Genomic DNA, 18,674 nt, shown 5'->3' with positions numbered 1-18,674 from the left:
GGTGGCTCTGGCACCAGCATAGGAGAGCCTGCACCAGGGAGAAGCTCTGGTCCTGTTGAGACCTGTCCACAAGAGTAGAGGCCTCTGGACCCTGGCCTTGGGCAGTGACAGTGGCATGGAAGGCGCTGATTCTGGGAGAACTCTAGAGTCCAGCAGGCCTGGGGTCAAATCTTGGCTATGCTGTGCAGGAGCTTGTGAGATGTCAGTGTCTGCATGTCGTGGTTTCCTGATCAGTCAACAGGAATGCATGGTGTGGACACATGGAATGAGCACTTCCTTGGCTAGCTACCTCTTTAAGTCTTGACTTTTGAGGGAGCTGCTATGAGCACCATTATTTGACAAGTGAAGAAATCAAAGTTTGAAGTGGTAACACAACTTTCCCATTGTGTCTTTCATTCCTCTTGAATGAGGGAATCGGGATTTAGAGTGACAGAGTGGCTCATGCTCTGAGCCACTGTACTAAAATTCCAGAGATAGAGGGCAGCTAACTGAGGAGGGGAGGGAGTACTCCTTGGAAGGGTTGGTAGCCAAGCTGAGATCTGACATGGGACAATGTGCCAGGCTTTAGGTGAAGAACAGGGGCAGGGCCTGGCTGGGAAAGAGATTGTGTGTCTGTGTGTAGAAGAGGTCAGTGAGCCTGGAGGGGAGCTAGCCAAGGAGAGAGTGGCACAGGACAGAGGGTGAGGCCGAGCTGGACACTCATCTGTCAGGGCCTTGGTAAGGGCTGGGATTGTGTACCAAAAGGAGCAGGAAGCCACTGGAAAATTGCAGACGGAGGAGTGAGGTGCTGTGATCAACAGTTCGAGTCTCCTTGACGATCTTTTGGAGGGTATTATAGGCCACTTAGAAACTACCTTAGGCTCATACCTCAATGGCTGTGGGAGTTGAGGGAAATGGACACAGGTTTTAGAATGGAGCTGATCAGGCCTGCTGGGGCCCTGGATGTGATGGGAGACACAGGAGTCAGAGATGAAACCAGGGTTCTTAGTATGAGTAGTATCATTTACCCAAAAGGGGGAATGTTGTTAGAGGGCAAGGAGCAGGTCAGGGTCAAGAGTAAAACTCCCTTCAACATTGTTGTTCTTTGTGAGACACACATAAGACATCCAGATGACGGGGTCTGTCTTCACAGAACTGAGGAGCAGTCTGGATTAGAGAGAGAAATGTGGGTGTTGGCATGTAGAAATTTGGATGCATGGGAGAAGGGAGACACTCAGGGTACTCCAGAGGTTAAATGTTTTGCTGTCACTTTGAAGTGTCACTGTTATTAAGTACAGTCCTCAGACTGGACCTAGCAGACCCAAAGTAACCGGATACATTTGCCACTGTTGTGGGTACAGTTTCCCGAATGGGGCCTGCCTTCTGTATGTGACTGTGGAGTTCCTACATACGTGTGCTCCCATGTCCATGTGCTTAAACCTAGCCATTCCTAGGATTCTGGCCTCGGGTACAAGATGGCCGAGATGTGTGAGCTGAGTGAGTCAAATCCTGAATAAGATTCAGGACTTAACACAGCAGTGATGTCTCTTCTTTCAAGTTAGTTCAGAATCAGTGCATTCAAGTCCAATTTAAAAACTTTTAATTACTTTCAAGTACATAATTAATGATTTGTTACTTATTTAAAGAGAATTTTGTAAATATTTGAATTGTATAATTGAACTCATTTTTATTAACTCAGTATTTTCTGTTGTAAATCAAGCGTTTCCCTGTGCTTGGGCGAGATCCACGTGCTGGTTTGTAAAGAGGCTGATGTGACTGTGTATGCCCTGCAAGTATTCAGAAGCATGTCCACTGTCTCTCACACAGATTATTTCATTTCTTCGGTTGCCACAACATTCCACACTCTGTTCCTGTTGCTAAGGCCTCTGGAATGTTCCAGTGCAGAAAAGGGATATAGAACTGTTTTGGGGGGAGGGGGGCATTTAAATTATTTTGTTTCCTCTAGCTTGCTTCCGAATAAGGATATCTGAAGGTAAAGAATTTAGAAAGCTAAAATGAAAGTTGCTTCAAATTTTCATAATAGGAACTAGATTTCATAGAGTGGGTTTAAATATACCATTTTTCTTTCCACAGGGTTTGTGTGTATTTGTACATGCATGCACACATTTTAGGTTGATGTGATGTACTACTGAGAGATTGAGAACTGAGTTTACATGTCACACAAAGCCAAGTCCTACTTGTACTGTTTTCTTGCTGCATGATATTAGATTGATTTCTCCACAAGTAAAAGGAAGATTATAGTGCAAGATTCTTGTTAGAAATAAATGGGATAAACCATATAAAAAGTGCTTAATAAATGATAATATAAATGATTAATAAATGATAAATGTCAACATTAATCATTATGAACATCATCATTACTGTCATCAATTCCAAATGAGCTTCAGTTACTGAGGAAATTGGTATGTTTACAGAAGTCCGTATTCGTGGACCCTTCAAGAAGGACCCTTAGCCTCCTAGTATTACCTGCTGTCAGTCTCACAGAAGAAATAAAGGAGGCAGGACAGAAAAGAACAGTTCTCTGTGTAAACACCATTGTAGCAGATTTGAATCCTCATTACTTGAAAGGATCGGTACAGTTTATATTTTAGAATTGCTTTACTTTTAAAGAGTTATGGAACGGCTCACCAGAAATACCTGATATCTAGCATCTTGATATATTCTAAACAGCATTGTTTGACGTTGGGTGCTGTGGGAAACCACAGACCAGTGCATCACAGAAACTGAGAATGAAAATGAGACTGTTTATTTAATGTTCTTTTAAGTACTGTTAGTAAAACAAAATGAGTTGATTTTGTTAGTGAAATAGTTGATTTGATAGACATTTTATACTTTTCAGTTATAATTTATAGGTATTACTATATTGTATAATTTGAATTTCTTTGCTAGTAGTCCTGTTGGAGGCATATGGCATAGGGGTATGTGGATGGCAAACTGTTTTAAATATTTAAGAATGATATGTTGTGTCAAGAAACAGCCATAGAAAATAGGTTATTGTGTGTTTGTGTGGTGTGTGGTGTGTGTGTGTGTGTTTGTGTGTGTGTGTATCACTACCTGGGATATAACCTTCAGCCTTCTCCTGCATGTACTATATTTAACTCGATGTGGGCATGCTGTCAAGGAAAGTAGCACATTGTTTGACTCCTATTTTTTTTATTAAATAATTAAGCTTAGTCACAGAAGTCAGCAGTCTGTTGGAAACGTCTTAAGTTACTGAATCCGTTTGTGCAGTCAAGGGTTGAGGTCCTGACATTTCACATTATTGGAGTTGAAATTCTGAAGGAATAGACATTATCCCTGTGTACTTGAAGATGAACTAATCCAAGCCCTTGGTGCAAGTTCCATGCTATGGTGGTTTAAACTGCTGCTGTGCTCCCACATCCCGTATCAGAGTGTCGGTTCAAAACCCAGATGTTGCACTTTCCTATCCAGCTCCTTGCTAATGTGCCTGGGAAAGCAGCCCAAGTAGTTGGCCATTGCCACCCATGTAGGAGGCCAGGAGCTCTGGGTTCCTGTCTTTGGCTTGGCCCAGCTGAAGCCATTTCAACCATTTGGGGGAATGAACCTGTGGATGGAAGATTCATTCATTTTCTCTCCCTCCCCTTCCTCTCTCTCTCTCTCTCTCTCTCTTCCTATTCCTCTCCCACCTCTCCCTTCCCCCTCCTCCCCCTCTTCCTCTCCATCTTCCTCTGCCTCCCCCTCCCTCTCTACCCTACCCTCTCTCTCTCCCACTCCCTTGCCTCCCCAACTCATCTCTCTGTCTCTATCTCATTTTCACAAATAAATCACTTTCTAATAAATACATCTCTCTTTTTTTTTTTTTTTTTGACAGGCAGAATTAGAGAGAGAAAGGTCTTCCTTTCCATTGGTCCACCCCCCAAATGGCTGTCACGGCCGGCACGCTGTGCCGATCCGAAGCCAGGAGCCAGGTGCCTTTCCTGGTCTCCCATGGGGTGCAGGGCCCAAGCACGTGGGCCATCCTCCACTGCCTTCCCAGGCCTCAGCAGAGAGCTGGCCTGGAAGAGGAGCAACCCGGACAGAATCTGGTGTCCCCCCCGACTGGGACTAGAACCCTGGGTGCTGGCGCCGCAGGCAGAGGATTAGCCAAGTGAGCTGCGGCACTGGCCCCAATAAATACATCTTAAAAATAAATCCTAGCCCTCCTTGTGAGCATCAGATACCAGGTTTGAGTAAGTCCTTCTCTTCTCTGTGAGTCCCTTTTCTTTTTCACAGTGGGAATCATTGTGTCTGCAGAGGTAGAAAGAGATGACACAGAGAAGCAGTGCTGTGGCTGCATCCCACAGTCTTGCTGGATCCTGAGATACTTTCTTTTGCCAGCTAGCTGCCTACAGTTCTGTGTAATAGAAACTGTTGGAAAATCTGAGCTGAAGCTATGTGTAGATATTAGATCAGTAACTTGATATTTTAGAGGTGTTTTTTTTTTTTTTTTAAGATTTATTTATTTATTTGAAAGGCATAGTTACAGAGAGAAAGGTAAAGTCAGAGAGAGAGAGATCTTCCAACCACTAGTTTATTCCCCCAATGGCTGCAACAGCCAGGGCTGTGCCAGGTCAAACCCAGTTGCCTCGTCTGAGTCTCCCAAGTGAGTGCGAGGGCCCTAACCACTTGGGTCATCCTCCGCAGCTTTTTCCAGGGAGCTGGATTGGAAGTGGAGCAGCCAGGACTAAAACTGACATCCATATGGTATACTAGCGCCACAGGCAGTGGCCTAGCTTAACCCACTGGCCCCTATTTTAGAGATTATTTTCATTTAATATCTCCTTCGGTTACTTTGTTCTCTCTTTTTTTAAAACCACCAAGTTTACCCACTCTTTGTGAAATTAAATCTTGAAGGCAAGAAAAAGCAGTGCTGGTAAACTTTTAGATTTTTTCTTTCACCCTTTAAACTTGATATTTGGTGAAATAAAACATTTACTAAATTGCCAGTGTAATGTAAGGCTCATTACTTACACAGCTAATTACCCATTCACTGTAGATTTCCTAAGTAGTGCAGAATACTTGTTTAAAATCACTGATTTTGAAATCTTCTCTAAGTCTATATTTCGGTTTAAATTCTCAGCTCTCTTCACTGGAATGTTTTAATAATTAAATTGGGATCTTTTGGGGAACCTTTTTTTCAAGGTATCAAGTAATTTTCAGTTTGTCATATGTATAAAAAGTTTCACTTTTGCTTTTCAATTAACTTGATATCTTAAAATTTCAAAAAAAAAAACAAACCAATACTTTAGATCCTGCCCATTTCTGGTAATCAAAGTGATATTAACGTATGAGATGCTTTGTCTGTACCCAAGTTCCATTTGTCTATTGGCGTCATGATGTAAGCAAAAGGACTAGAAGTTATAGTGTATTGGAAAAAAAAAACGTGATCCTAATTTCTGTGTATTATGTGATGGTGGAACCGATGGTTATACTCTTCTTACACTCTTCAGGGAAGCTTCTCCACTTCTTAACTATTCCCTAGAACTCTCAGGGACCATAGAAATTGAATGCATAATTAAACAAATGAAACCATTCAGTGATAACTGCTTTGTGAATCACTAATCATTTTATGTGGTTGCAGCTTCTTCCCCATAATCACTGGTAGAGTTCATCTGAAGTTGTTTTGTTGTGCAAATGCATTCATTGCTTGTATCTGAATAGATTTGTCCATTTTGCCTCATAATGATGATTTTCAGTGGATGTCATTTTAACCCTTTGTAAAGTTTCTCTGTATGCCTGATTTAATCTCTTAATAGAGTGTGCTGTATGGGTCAGTTTTAAACTGGGGGGGGACATTTGTCCTGCTGCACTTTATAATATGACAGCTCCTTTAAAATGTGTTGCTACTCCACAGGGGGGCATATCAGTCAGAACCAGATGAGTGAGTGACCTTCTGTTTCTTTGTTGCAGACATGCCAATATTTGGTCTCTGTCCAGCCCATGATGATTTCTACTTGGTGGTGTGTAACGACTGTAATCAGGTTGTCAAACCGCAGGCATTTCAATCACATTATGGTAAGTGTGGAACCATTTAAAAATCATTATTAGAAGGTAAAAGGTAAAGCAGGATTAAACTGAAGGCCAGTGATGGTGTGCTTATGTAATTAACCCTACCCCGGCAGGAAGCAGGCTTTCTAGTTCATAGAAGTATCTATCAGATGTTGAGTATTTTGTGATTTTTATTGAAAGTAATTTTGTGATTTTTCTGGTCCTTACTGAAATTAGGCAAAGAGTTTTTTATGAAATCTCCTTCAAAATACTGCATCAGAGTAGTTAACAGGTTTGTTTATGACAAAGCTGCTGGTTGTGAATTCAGCAAATTTTGTAGTTGTGTATACACGTAATGTGAACCTTTTTCAAAGGAAGTGCGATTCGGAAACATGAGAGTTTAGTAGTGCTGCGTCGTGTGTGTTAAATCTTTAAAGATCTGCATATGCTCGTTTGGCATTGTCATGATGCTGCCTGTCAATGTGAAGGATAAGATCGGATTATAAAACTTGGTTTTTATGGCTAGTTTGGTTCTGTTGTAACTCGGAAGTATTTGAGTGCCCACCTTGGTTCTGTCACTGGGGCTGCAGCATGATTGCTGCCCCCATGAAGTTTGCAGTCCTCATTGCTCAAACTAGTACAGATGCAAGTTTAAAATAGAATGATAGGGGAGGCCGGCGCTGCGGCTCTATAGGCTAATCCTCCGCCTGCGGCACCGGCACACCGGGTTCTAGTCCCTATCGGGGCACTGGATTCTGTCCTGGTTGCCCCTCTTCCAGGCCAGCTCTCTGCTGTGGCCCGGGAAGGCAGTGGAGGATGGCCCAAGTGCTTGGGCCCTGCACCCCATGGGAGACCAGGAGAAGTACCTGGCTCCTGGCTTTGGATCAGCACAGTGCGCTGGCCGCGGCAGCCATTGGAGGGCAAACCAACGGAAAGGAAGACCTTTCTCTCTGTCTCTCTCTCTCACTGTCCACTCTGCCTGTCAGGAAAAAAGGAAAAAAAAAAAAAAGTGTTCCAGTAGTTGATAATGGAACTGAGCCCCACGAGATGAGAAGGAGCAACCCAGGCAGGGAACTGGAATCAACACCTTCAATGCAGAGAGAACAGCCAGCATGCAGTCTTGCAGGAGGCCAGTGTTGACCTAGGGTCCTTGTTGAAGGGAAGTAGAAACTGCAGGTGTCAGCATTCTAGGCAGGTAGCTGATCATTCACAGGGTGTGGGCAGAAGCAGCTTGGAGTCTTTGGAGGGATTCTATAAGGGAGTAGCACAGTCTCATCTCAGTGGTGGATTTGTGGAGAGCAAAATGTGGGAGAAAAGTAGAAGTAGGGGGAATAGTTTACAGATGAGACGGAGCTGGAGTGTGGCTACCATGCAGCGGTAAAGCTGGGGATACTGCGTGGTTTTTACCTGCGTTTTAAAGCCAGAACAGGGCTTCCTGTTGGTACTGCTGCTGTTTGAACAGTCACACCATCATAGTCTACATCCTGCCATTTTTTTCCCATTGAGTAAATCTTCAATTAATCATAAAAAGGTTTTGTGAGTTAATCCTTTTCAGGGAGGCCTTTGGGAAGGTCCCAGAATGAGTGCAAAGAGGAATTAGATGACACCTCACTGCTTTAGACTCAGAAAAGACAAATTGGGTTAATTTCCCAGCATTTTGCCATTAAGAATTTTCAAGCTAGCCTATACTAAGTTTAAGTTTGAATCTGCAAAAAGCATAACTTACTTCTTTGCCTTGAGTGAGTTCCCAACCTTGGCTTCCTTTGTTACTGTCCAGGGGTGGTAATGTCTGCTCCTAGGTTCCTGGTGGTGTTAAATGAATAACACAGCCCCTCATATAGTACCTAGTTAAATGAATAACACAGCCCCTCATATAGTACCTAGTATGTAGTGGAGTTGAGAGAGAGAAAGGTGTAGCTGTAGGTACAGGATGGTGTTGGTCTAAAGTCACAAAACTGTCCAGCGCCTTAAGGATAAAGAGGGACGCTGAGGATTTCTTGACAGGTAACTCAGAGAAGGCTTGCTGTGAAAATAGCCTGCCTGCTAGGGTTTGAAGAATAGAGCAGATTATTTTCGCAAGTATAATTTTTTTAAAGATTTATTGACTTATTTGAAAGAGTTACAGAGGTAGAGGCTGAGAGAGAGCAGTGTCTTCCATCTAGTGGTTCACTCCCCAAATAGCCGCAATGGCTGGAGCTGGGCTGATCCAAAGCCAGGAGCCAGGAGCTTCTTCTGTGTCTCCCACGTGGATTCAGGGGCTCAAGCACTTCGGCCATCCTCCACTGCTTTCCCAGGCCACAGAAGAGAGCTGGATTGGAAGTGGAGCAGCCAGGACTCCAGCTGGCGCCCCTATGGGATGCCAGCACTGCAGGCGGTGGCTTTACCCACCTGTTGTGGGAATTTGGAGAGTGAACCCGTGAACTCTGTCTCTCAAATATTTTTTTAGAGATTTATTTGAAAGGCAGAGAGAGATCTTCCATCTACTGATTCATTCCCCAAATGCCACAGCACTGGCCCCCTACATGTGTAATTTTATTTCAGTGTTTAGCCATGGAATATCTGTTGTAGCAAATATATACTGTGTGTGTGTGTGTAAGATTATTTATTTGAAAGGCACAGTTAGGAAGAGACAGAGGGGGAGGGCTTCTGTCTGCTGGTTCACTCCCCAAATGGCCACAGTGGTCAAAGCTGGCCTGATGGGAAGCCAAGAGCTTCTTCTGGGTCTCCAGTGTGGGTACAAGGTTGCAAGTACTTGGGCCATTTTCTACTGCTTTCCCCGGAGCATTGGCAGGGAGCTGGATCAGAAGTGGAGCAGCCGGAAATTGAACTGGCACCCATATGGGATGCCAGTGCCACAGACAGCGGCTTCACCCGCTCCGCCACATCGCTGGCCCCAAGAAATACATATTTTTTAAAAATCACCTATAATCCCCTAAAATGGAGAATGTTTTGATGAAGATAGACTACACTACTTACACCAGCCATGTCTGGTGGCCCCAGGCTGACAGCAGGTGATGGGAGTAAGCTCAGAGGCAGGAAATTCCAGGCTGTCTGGAATGTGCTGCACAGCATCGCCTTTGGCAGGAGTTGACGTACCCACCTGTGGATGACACATTGCAGAGGTAGGCTAGGACCAACTCACAGGGCCTCATTGTCCACAGAGTCCCTTCCCTTGATGGCGGTGCGAACCTATTAGCGATTGTTCAGAAACAGAGATGTGACTTAGTGGCGCTACAGAGGATTGATGAGTACAATGGATTAGTGCAAGATCAGTTACAGGTGTTAACTCTTCCAGGACTTCCTTAGGCAGAAAGAGGCTCTCTTGATTCCCTCTGCCAGGTGCACTTGACTCTGATCATGGCATATTTTCATGGAAACTTCTTAGAAAACTCTGCGTCTCCCTCTCAGAATGTCAGCATATGTATTGGGAATAGCACTTAATATCGTATTTCTGCCTTTTGTGTTTACCTACACCAGCACAGCATCTCTTAGTGAGATGCTTGTTGGGTGACAGAGGGATGAGGGTAACCTGAACCTTGTAAAGAAGCAAATATGAGTGCAAGATCCACACACCCCATGTCTTCTGCAGCTGAGCAGGAGATAGGACTGACAGTGCTACTGCATGGGGGTGCTGGCGTCCCACTAGTGACAAGGGAGCTTCTAGGGATAGGAAAGAGTCGGGGGCTGGCATTGTGGTGTTGCAGGTTAAACTGCCACCTGTGATGCTGGCATCCCATATGAGCTCAGGTTCAAGCCCTGGCTGCTCTATTTCCAATCCAGCTCCCTGCTGATGTGCCTGGAAAAGCAACGGAAGATGGCCCAAGTGCTTAGACCCCTGCCACTCATGTGGGAGACCTGGGATGGAGTTCCAGGCTCTATGTTCCTGGCCCAGTCCCAACCATTGCAGCTATTTGAGGGGTAAACTAGCAGATGGAAAACCTTTCTGTCTCCCCTTTCTCCCTGTTTCCCCTCTGCCTCTCCATCCCGGTAACCTTTCTTTTCATATAAATACATCTTTAAGAGAAAAGGAGAAGTGGGGTTCTTGGTTGAAGGATGAGAGCCAAGTGTTCCAAAGAGGAGTTCCACTGGGGAATGGGGAAGGAGTGCCGCCTCTTTGAAGTACCAGTGAAGAGAAGAAAGGCCTGGTGGAATTAAGTGGTTTGGAGATGGAGGGGTTGGGGAAATAACTCAATGAAGGGTAAGGGAGATACCACTCACCTGCAGGGCAGGGGAAATGGGCAGGGTACCCAAGACCAAGAGCCATTTCCAGTGCTGACCACTGGAAGTATTGTTGAAACCCTTTGCTTTTTTTCTATCAAATTCCAGAAGGGTAGTTCTTGCATTCTTGTCTACAGATAGTAACAACCAAGAAATGTCAAATTCAGAATCTTGGCAAATAGCCATGGTAACTTATTTATTGTGGTGGAGATGCCCCTTGAGTTACAGTGGAGTTTACATGGCAGTGCACTCATTGTAAACTGAAACGAGTTTCACACACAAAACCTGCTGAGCATCGCGGCTTAACAACACAGCCTGAGTTCTGGGTGTTATACTCCTGATGGGGCACTGCACTCACTGGCTCACTCAGCGTTATGAGAGAGGATTGCACTGAGTATCACTAGCCCTGGAAGAGATCCAAATTCAAACTTTGAAGTGTAGCATCTACTGAATGCATATCACTTTGACACCATGGTAACGCTGCAAAGTCCTAAGTCAAGCCATTATTAGTCGGACACCATCTGCGTTAGGAAGAACCCATTGCTGCCAAGGAAAGATTGTGTTTTCTTTCAATGAAATTGGTGAAAACATGGGCAATTCCTCAGTGAATTTGTGTATTACTGGTAATTGTGTGTGACTTTTATGAACAAGCGAGCAGTTACTACAAAATCTTCCCAGGCAGTTCCTTTAAAGTCACTGCAGCCAGCACAAGAAAGGACGCTCCAGGCACAGAAGCCTTGTGAGTTAGGGGGTGATAAAGTGGGTGGGAATTAGTAAGCAGCTTGTTACCCAGAGTACTAAGACACCCATGGAGTGTTTTGCTAGCTGAGTTGCCTTTTGGGGAATTAATGATTAACTCGGTTTTCTATTTGGGCAGTGATGGTGACTGATTGCAGTGTCTTTTGTTTGTGACTTTTCAGGCTGGTAGCTTTCATAGTATAGATTGTGTTCCTTCTTGGGACCTACACAGTAACACCATGTTTTCCTGATGTTTCAATGTTTTGAAATACTTCAGTATGTCTTATATTTTTCTTTAGTTACTCAGTATTTTTAAGAGAAAAATGTTCTTACTGCTGATTTCAGATTTAAAAGTACAGTTGGAATCAGTGGATCTCAAAGTTGCATCTGAGTCCTAGGGAAGTTTTCTAAGTAGGCAGCTTCGCAAGGTCCATTCTCTAAGGTCGGAACCCAGGGATCTGCATTTGAAGCGGCTCCCTAGGCAGGTGCTGACACAGCACTAGCCAGGATACATCAGCAGATCTGCCAGGAGATGTTGTCCACTCTGTTGTCCCTGTGCCTGGCATAGTGACGGACGCAGATTGCAAGACAGAGATTTGTGGAGTCTAGCAACAGTGGCAGGAAGAGAGACCCCTCTTTGTTTTAAAGCTGATTTCTAAATGTTTGTGTTATGTGCCTCTAAAAATTTCAGTATGACAGAGGGCTTTGATGGTGGCTAGTGACAAAAGCACTGTTCTTTTGAGAGGGGTGTCTTTGCCAGTCAATAAGCTACTAATATACTTGATAGTCCTAAGCTGACAACTGAAGAACATAAACTGTGTGGTCCTGTTACATTTGCATACCTGTACTCAGGGAGTGGCAGGTGAGATCAGCCCAGGGTTAGGGGTGATGTAGCACCTGCCTTTAGAGTGAATGCTGAGAGAGCTTCTCAGTGGTTGTCATCATTCCCATAGACTGCACCCTTCACTGCTGTGTTCTCTGCTGCTTCCTTGTGTTTGCTTATGAGCAACACCTTAATTTCTGTGTCTTTATGCTGACACAGGGATGATCTTCTTTGGGGAAAATAGATAAGTGATGTTAATTGGTTTTAGACACGTGTAAGATCACTGTCCTCAGTTGAAACCACTTGCAAGTGTCCATGGTTGTGTTTTGTTCCAGATTAGCTGAACATTGGTTCACCTGTTGGGTTAGCCTGAATCTCTGAGCAAGGACTCATTGGTGACACATGGCTCAGCCACTTTTCCCTAATTTTCAACAGGTCCTAGCTTTATTACTATTTATTACTAATTTCTTTATTAAATTCTACACATTTTTCTCTAAATCAAGCCACTTTTATTTAAATAAATGCACTTACAGAGAAAATCTTATGGCACCATGAAGTGAGAAGCTGATGTTATTTGCTGTAAAAGATGGTAGATGTAAAGATATGTGCAGGGAAAAGAATGCTGTTTGATTGTCTCTTGATGCTCTTCTGGTGCTGAATCTGAGCCTGAGGCCTGCTCCCTGTGTTAAAATAGAGACAGCATGTTATGAGCAAGTCTTACTCATGTGGTAGTGTGGTGGTAGCCCAAGAGTTTAAAGAGATTCCAAAGAAATTGCACTTGTGCTTTAATATTACTGTTGAGGTTTGATGCCTACTTTTGGGATACAGCAGCCCAAGCTATTGGATCTAGTTTCCCCTCATGTTTAAGGAGTGTCTGTCTACTGAGACAGTGCTAGCCCTAGGAAATACCAGACCCTGGAAGCTGAATTCGAGACCCTCATGTTGATCCACAACAGGATCATGGCAGACAGGTACCCTTTGTCATTTATCAATTTGTAGTTCACATCGCACCAGCGGCGCTTAAGTCTTTTGGTAACCAACATAAGGCCTCCCTGTAAAACATCGGCCCCTCTCTCAGACCTCCATTTGCATACAAGGTGTCTTAAGTCTGGCTGTTTCACAACTTTATAAGAGTAGCTTTAGCAGAAATACTGTAGAGATATTACAGCTTTCTCCACTTGTAGTTACTACAAATCCTATGAAATTAACAGCCACACACATTGCTTGGACTTAATGTCCCTTGATGTGCATTGAGGTGGTTTGGATTCTTTTACATGCCAGCCTAAATTATATTTTCTCAAATGTCATTTTCATCAGAAGATGAGTCAGTTACTCATAAGAAAAATTACTCATACTCTTTAGAGCTGATTAATTGGTTTCAAAGAATGTTGGTGTAAGAGCAAAATGAGTCTTACTCTGAGAGATCTGATGAGTTGGTTCTGGTCTCGCTAAAATGCTGGTTCTCATTGTTGACATTTCACAGGGCTGTGACCAGCAATCTCCATGGTGTAATTAAGTTAATCTGCATCACAAAGCAGAGGTTTTGCTATTTAAGAAAGAACACACAGCCCCTCTGCTTTTGCCTTCTGATTGACTGAGACCTGTAAAGTAACAGCTCTGGGTGGTTTTTGATTGAGTTATGTTACTTCATTATGGAGTAGTTATTCTTGGATAAAGAAAAAGTGTTTCTTTTTTCTCTCAAGTGCTAAATTTGGCCACTAGACATTAATATGCCGGGTCTTTTTCAGCTTTGCAGCTTTCAGTGACAATTAATCTTTGTAGGATTGGCATTCATTCATCAGTCCACAGGCTATAGTAGTGATAACTTTTAATAATACTTGATGATTTACAAAGCATTTTTATGTATATTATCTCATTTCTTGTTTTTAACAACCCATCCAGTGAATTTTATTCCCAGTTTACAGATCAAAGTCCTGTATTAAATTTAATTTACACAGATAAGATATATCTAGGCCATGTTTTCTGGCTACTAACATTTTCTCTTGCATATTATAAGGATGTGTAGAGTTTAAAGAAATTCATAGACGATTGTATAAATTCCAAGTGTCACAAAAATGTTATTAGTGGCAGATGTTCTGGCTCAGGTAGAATTCTCAGTTTTCTTGGAGTAGCTGGGTTGGCCTTTGTGAAACCGTTACCTGTAAAGGAACTTAATGTGAACATGTATTGACAGTGGGAATAGGTAGATAATTGATTTAGCATAGTTACTTGATTTCTGTCCTGCCTCTTTTACTTCATTTAACTTTTTTTTTTTAATTATTCATTTAGTTGTAAGAGTTACACAGAGAAAGGAGAGGCAGAGAAATAGAGAAGAGAGAGGTCTTCCATCCGATGGTTCACTCCCCAATTGGCCACAATGGCCGGAGCTGCGCCAGTCCGAAGCCAGGAGCTTTTTCCAGGTCTCCCAAGTGGATGCAGGGGCCCAAGGGCTTGGACCATCTTCCTCTGCTTTCCCAGGCCATAGCAGAGAGCTAGATTGGAAGTGGAGCAGCTGGGTCTCAAACCACCACCCAGGCCAGGTCTTTAACCTGCTACACCACAGCACTGGCCCAACTTCATTTAACCTTAAATCATAGTAAGTACCCACAGCTAACCTCCTCTTTTGATGAGTCTTGTAACATTTTGGAGCTGCTTTAGAGATTGCAGGCATATTTATTTCTGCAGTCAGTATTAACTTTGAAACATGTGACAGAGGAAAAAATCCTTCACCCTTCTTTTGGTGATACATCAGATCTTTTGTCTGGCTGTTGGGGGAAAATTTAGGGATGGGAGCGAAGGGGGCTAGACATATTAAAACATGAGTGATGTCAAGGAGGACATCAGTTTATCTCTCAAAGGAAGCTTTAAGTTGACTATTGGACCTAATCTTGTCACTAAGTAGCATGATATAAAATATAGTATATTCATTTTTTTCTACCAGCCAAACAGTGCTAATTTAAAATTTCAAGTAGCTGCAGTAGCATCAGATAAAGAACTGTTCTCTCCCAGTCAGTGTAGTTTTTCCTCTTTTTCTTGGTTGTGTAATAAGCAGGTGACTGTAACATGATATTGATGCCGTTTGAAGGCGCAGCATTTTTTTTAAAGATTTATTTATTTATCTGAAAGGCAGAGTTACAGAGAGGCAAAGGCAGAGAGAGAGAGAGAGAAAGGTCTTCGATCCACTGGTTCACTCCCCACATGGCCTCAATGCCTGAGCTGGGCTGATCCGAAGCCAGGAACCTGGAGCTTCTTCCAGGCCTCCCATGTGGATGCAGGGGTCCAAGGACTCGGAGCATCTGTACTGCTTTCCCAGGCACATTATCAGGGAGCTGGATTGGAAGTGGAATACCTGAACTTGAACCAATGCCCATACGGGATACCAGCACTGCAGGTGGCAGCTTTACCCACTATGCTGCAATGCCAGCCCTAGGAGCAGTATTTTAATTTCTGGGTAATGTATTTTTTTCCTTTTACTTGTAACAATTTTTATTAATGTGTGTGCCTTTGAGAATGCTTTAAACACTGTTAGCAAAAGCAAGAATGATATTATTCCTATATTTAACAAGTATTTATTGGGTGTTTACTGTGTGCTAGGTACTGCTGCCCACTGAACTAAAAATGCAGTGTCTTTGATCTCATTCATATTCTGATTGAGAAGGTCAATAAAGAAAGATAAAGTGATTTAAGATGATTTCAAGTAATGAATGCTAGGAAAAGTGTGGGAGAGAAGGCCTGGGGCAGGCCACCTTAGATAAACCTTCCTGAGAAGCTGATCTGGAGATGGGTGCTTCCCATGGAGGTAGTAGCAACTACAGAGATCCTGACGTGGAAATGAGTTTGTCAGAATGGTCAGTGAGGAGGAGGCAGATGTACAAGGATGAAAGGGGTCCAGGTTGAAGTTGAAGAAGCAGGGCAGGGCCAGGGCCAGATGACAAAGGGGGCCTTGCAAGCCACTAAAGGATACAGGGTTCGGCAGTGCAGGCAACACACACTGGAGACTTTTGTGCTGCAAAGTGTCTTGATCTGCTTTGGGGTGCCGAATGGAACGCAGAAAGCAAGAGTGGAGTAAAGGAGACCAGTCAGTGGGCTGCTGTGAGTTGTTTTGATGGAAGCTGGATCAGACCAGGGTTGGAGCATCAGTGGACTGAAATCTGCATTGAAGCGTAAAGGCTGCAGGGCTTGCCTGTGGCCTGGGCAGGAGCAACCTGGAGAAGGAAGGGGGGGAGGGGGATGACTCATGGGTGGTTTTCAGCTCAGGCTGCTGGATGGGTTGACTAGCTTATGGATCAGGAAGTTGTTCTTTAAACTTGTGTGTGAACATGTATTACTAATGAAGCAAACTGACTTGAATGAAAAGCCTTGATGTATTATTATATTCCATCTTTAGACATTTTATGAAGATTGTAGGAGTAGAAAAAATTATTACGGCGATGCCAAGTTTGGGAGTCATTTATTTTCAGTTGGTTTTTTTTTTGTTTGCTTATTTGGCTTTTTTTTTGGTGGAACAATCGTCTAGTCTTTTTTTTTTTTTTTTTTTGGACAGGCAGAGTGGACAGTGAGAGAGACAAGAGAGAAAGGTCTTCCTTTTGCCGTTGGTTCACCCTCCAGTGGCTGCCACGGCCAGCGCACCGCGCTGATCCGATAGCAGGAGCCAGGTACTTATCCTGGTCTCCCATGGGGTGCAGGGTCCAAGCACTTGGGCCATCCTCCACTGCACTCCCGGGCCACAGCAGAGAGCTGGCCTGGAAGAGGGGCAACCGGGAAAGAATCCAGTGCCCCGACCGCGACTAGAACCCGGTGTGCCGGCGCCGCAAGGCAGAGGATTAGCCTATTGAGCCATGGCGCCGGCCAATCATCTAGTCTTATAAGCCAGGAAACAAAATAGTATGCCCATCCCCTAGGACTTCTCATGTTTTCCTTGAGTAATAAAAATTTATTATTTAAAAAACAAAGACATAGGTATTTTGATGTTAATTATTAAAGATTTATTTATTTGGGGGCCACCTTTGTGGTGTAGCAGGTGAAGCTGCCTGCAACACAGTTATCCCATTTGGGCACCAATTTGAATCCTGGCTACTCCGCTTCCACACCAGCTACCTGCTAATGGTCTGGGAAAGCAGCAGCAGATGACACAAGTGTTTGGGCCCCTGCATGCATGTGGGAGACTCAGAAGATGATCCCCTGGCTTTGGTCTGTCCCAGCCCTGGTCATTGTGGCCATCTGGGGAGTGAACCAGCTGATTGAAGATTTATTTCTCTTTCTCTCCCTCTCTTTCTCACTCTCTCTGTAACTCTGCCTTTTTAAAAAATAAAAAAGAAAGGGAAAAATTTACTTATTTAAGAGGCAGGATTACAGAGAGGGAGAGAGAGAGATAGACATCTTCCATCCGCTGGTTCACTCTCCAAATGGCCGCAGTGGCCGGAGCCAGGCCGATCTGAAGCCAGGAACCAGGACTTTATGCAGGATCTCTCACATGGGTGTAGAGGCCAAGTACTTAAGCAGTCCTCCCCTGCTTTCCCAGGTGTACCAGCAGGGAGCCGCATTGGAAGTGGAGCAACAGGGATTCAGTCTGCATCCATATGGGATCCCAGCTCTGCAGGCTAGGGCTTTAACCTGCTGTGCCACAGCACTGAGCCCAGATGTTTAGGATACACACAGCTGCTGTTTTCAGCCCTGTTAGCTGTTGTCTTACATCCCACCAGAAGAGGGAGTGTTTTTTCACATCTTTGTGTGTTATAATACTCTTACCTGACTGGAATAATTTCTCCAGTGCATAGCTAGGCCAGACTCATGAACTGGTTTGAGGCAAGGGAGCAATGGCTAATTTTTTTTTTTAAGATTTATTTTTTTATTTATTTGAAAGTCAGAGTTACACAGAGAGAGGAGAGGCAGAGAGAGAGAGGGCTTCCATCCGATGGTTCACTCCCCAATTGGCTGCAACAGCCAGAGCTGCGCCGATTCGAAGCCAGGAGCAAGCAAGTTGCTCTCCCATGTGGGTGCAGGAGCCCAAGGACTTGGGCCACCTTCCACTGCTTTCCCAGGCCATAGCAGAGAGCTAGATTGGAAGAGGAGCAGCCAGGACTAAAATCGGCGCCCATATGGGATGCCGGTGCTTCAGACCAGGGCTTTAACCCGCTGTGCCACAGTGCCGGCGCCACGATGGCTAAATTTAGTTGTTTCCATTCTACATTCATAATGGTTGCTTAGTCTTTAGGTTTACTTTTATATTTTATTTTTATGACAGCATTTGTTAGAATAATCCTCAAAGTGATTCTATACCTTTTCATCTTGGACATTTGAAAACTAAAAAAAAAAAAGAGAGAGAGAGAGAAGGTCATTACTTCAGTTAAAAACAATTAAAATGAAAATAGTAAGCCCCTAGTCACACAAGATAAAGTTCTTGACTTGTATTCTCTTTAGATTAGAAAAAAAAAAAAAACAACTTGTGTTTCATTGCCTTGTATGCTTGATATTGTGAGAGGATTGCTAGAGCTCCTGACACTGCAGCTCGGAGGTGAACTCGAGGAGGTTGGCATCCTCTTGAGTGATTGTTCCTGTGTGCTCAGTTGCACAACTTGAATCTCAGTCTGCTTAGCTGAAAAATGAAATGAATGACATAATCAGGATACACATGTTTGATGTAATACCAGACTTTTTTAATGCTTTTTAAATTTGTCTTCAACTCCCTTCACAGTGGCTTTTTAAAATAAAATTAAAGGAGCCAGTGCTGTGGCTCAGCGGGTGAAAGCTGTGACCTATAGCTCTGTCATCCCTTATGCATGGCTGTTCGAGTCCCGGCTGCTTCACTTGTGATCCAGCTCCCTGCTGATGTGCCTGGGAGGGCAGTGGAGTATGTCCCAAGTCTTTAATCCTGCACCCACATGGGAGACCAGGGTCAAGCTCCTGA

The 18,674-nt window shown here is 43.8% G+C and overlaps 1 protein-coding gene across 6 annotated transcripts in view; it reads left to right on the top strand.

The window, feature by feature from the left end:
• The window catches only part of ATXN7 (ataxin 7), a 160,832-nt gene that overhangs the window by 97,932 nt on the left and 44,226 nt on the right, over window positions 1-18,674 (top strand). For 5 of the 6 annotated variants that reach the window (XM_070049967.1, XM_070049965.1, XM_051852241.2 and 2 more), the window contains one exon: window positions 5,911-6,015. In XM_070049967.1, the coding sequence (XP_069906068.1) occupies window positions 5,911-6,015 (105 nt within the window). Of the gene's footprint in view, window positions 1-1,950; window positions 1,973-5,910; window positions 6,016-18,674 lie in introns of those variants that run through there. The other variant, XM_070049968.1, reaches the window with a different exon arrangement.

The sequence above is a fragment of the Oryctolagus cuniculus genome, chromosome 10 (genome assembly GCF_964237555.1).
Source record: "Oryctolagus cuniculus chromosome 10, mOryCun1.1, whole genome shotgun sequence".
NCBI lineage: Eukaryota > Metazoa > Chordata > Mammalia > Lagomorpha > Leporidae > Oryctolagus > Oryctolagus cuniculus.
The sequence above is the reverse complement of the archived record's forward strand: the minus strand, read 5'-3'. Positions and strand labels throughout refer to the sequence as shown.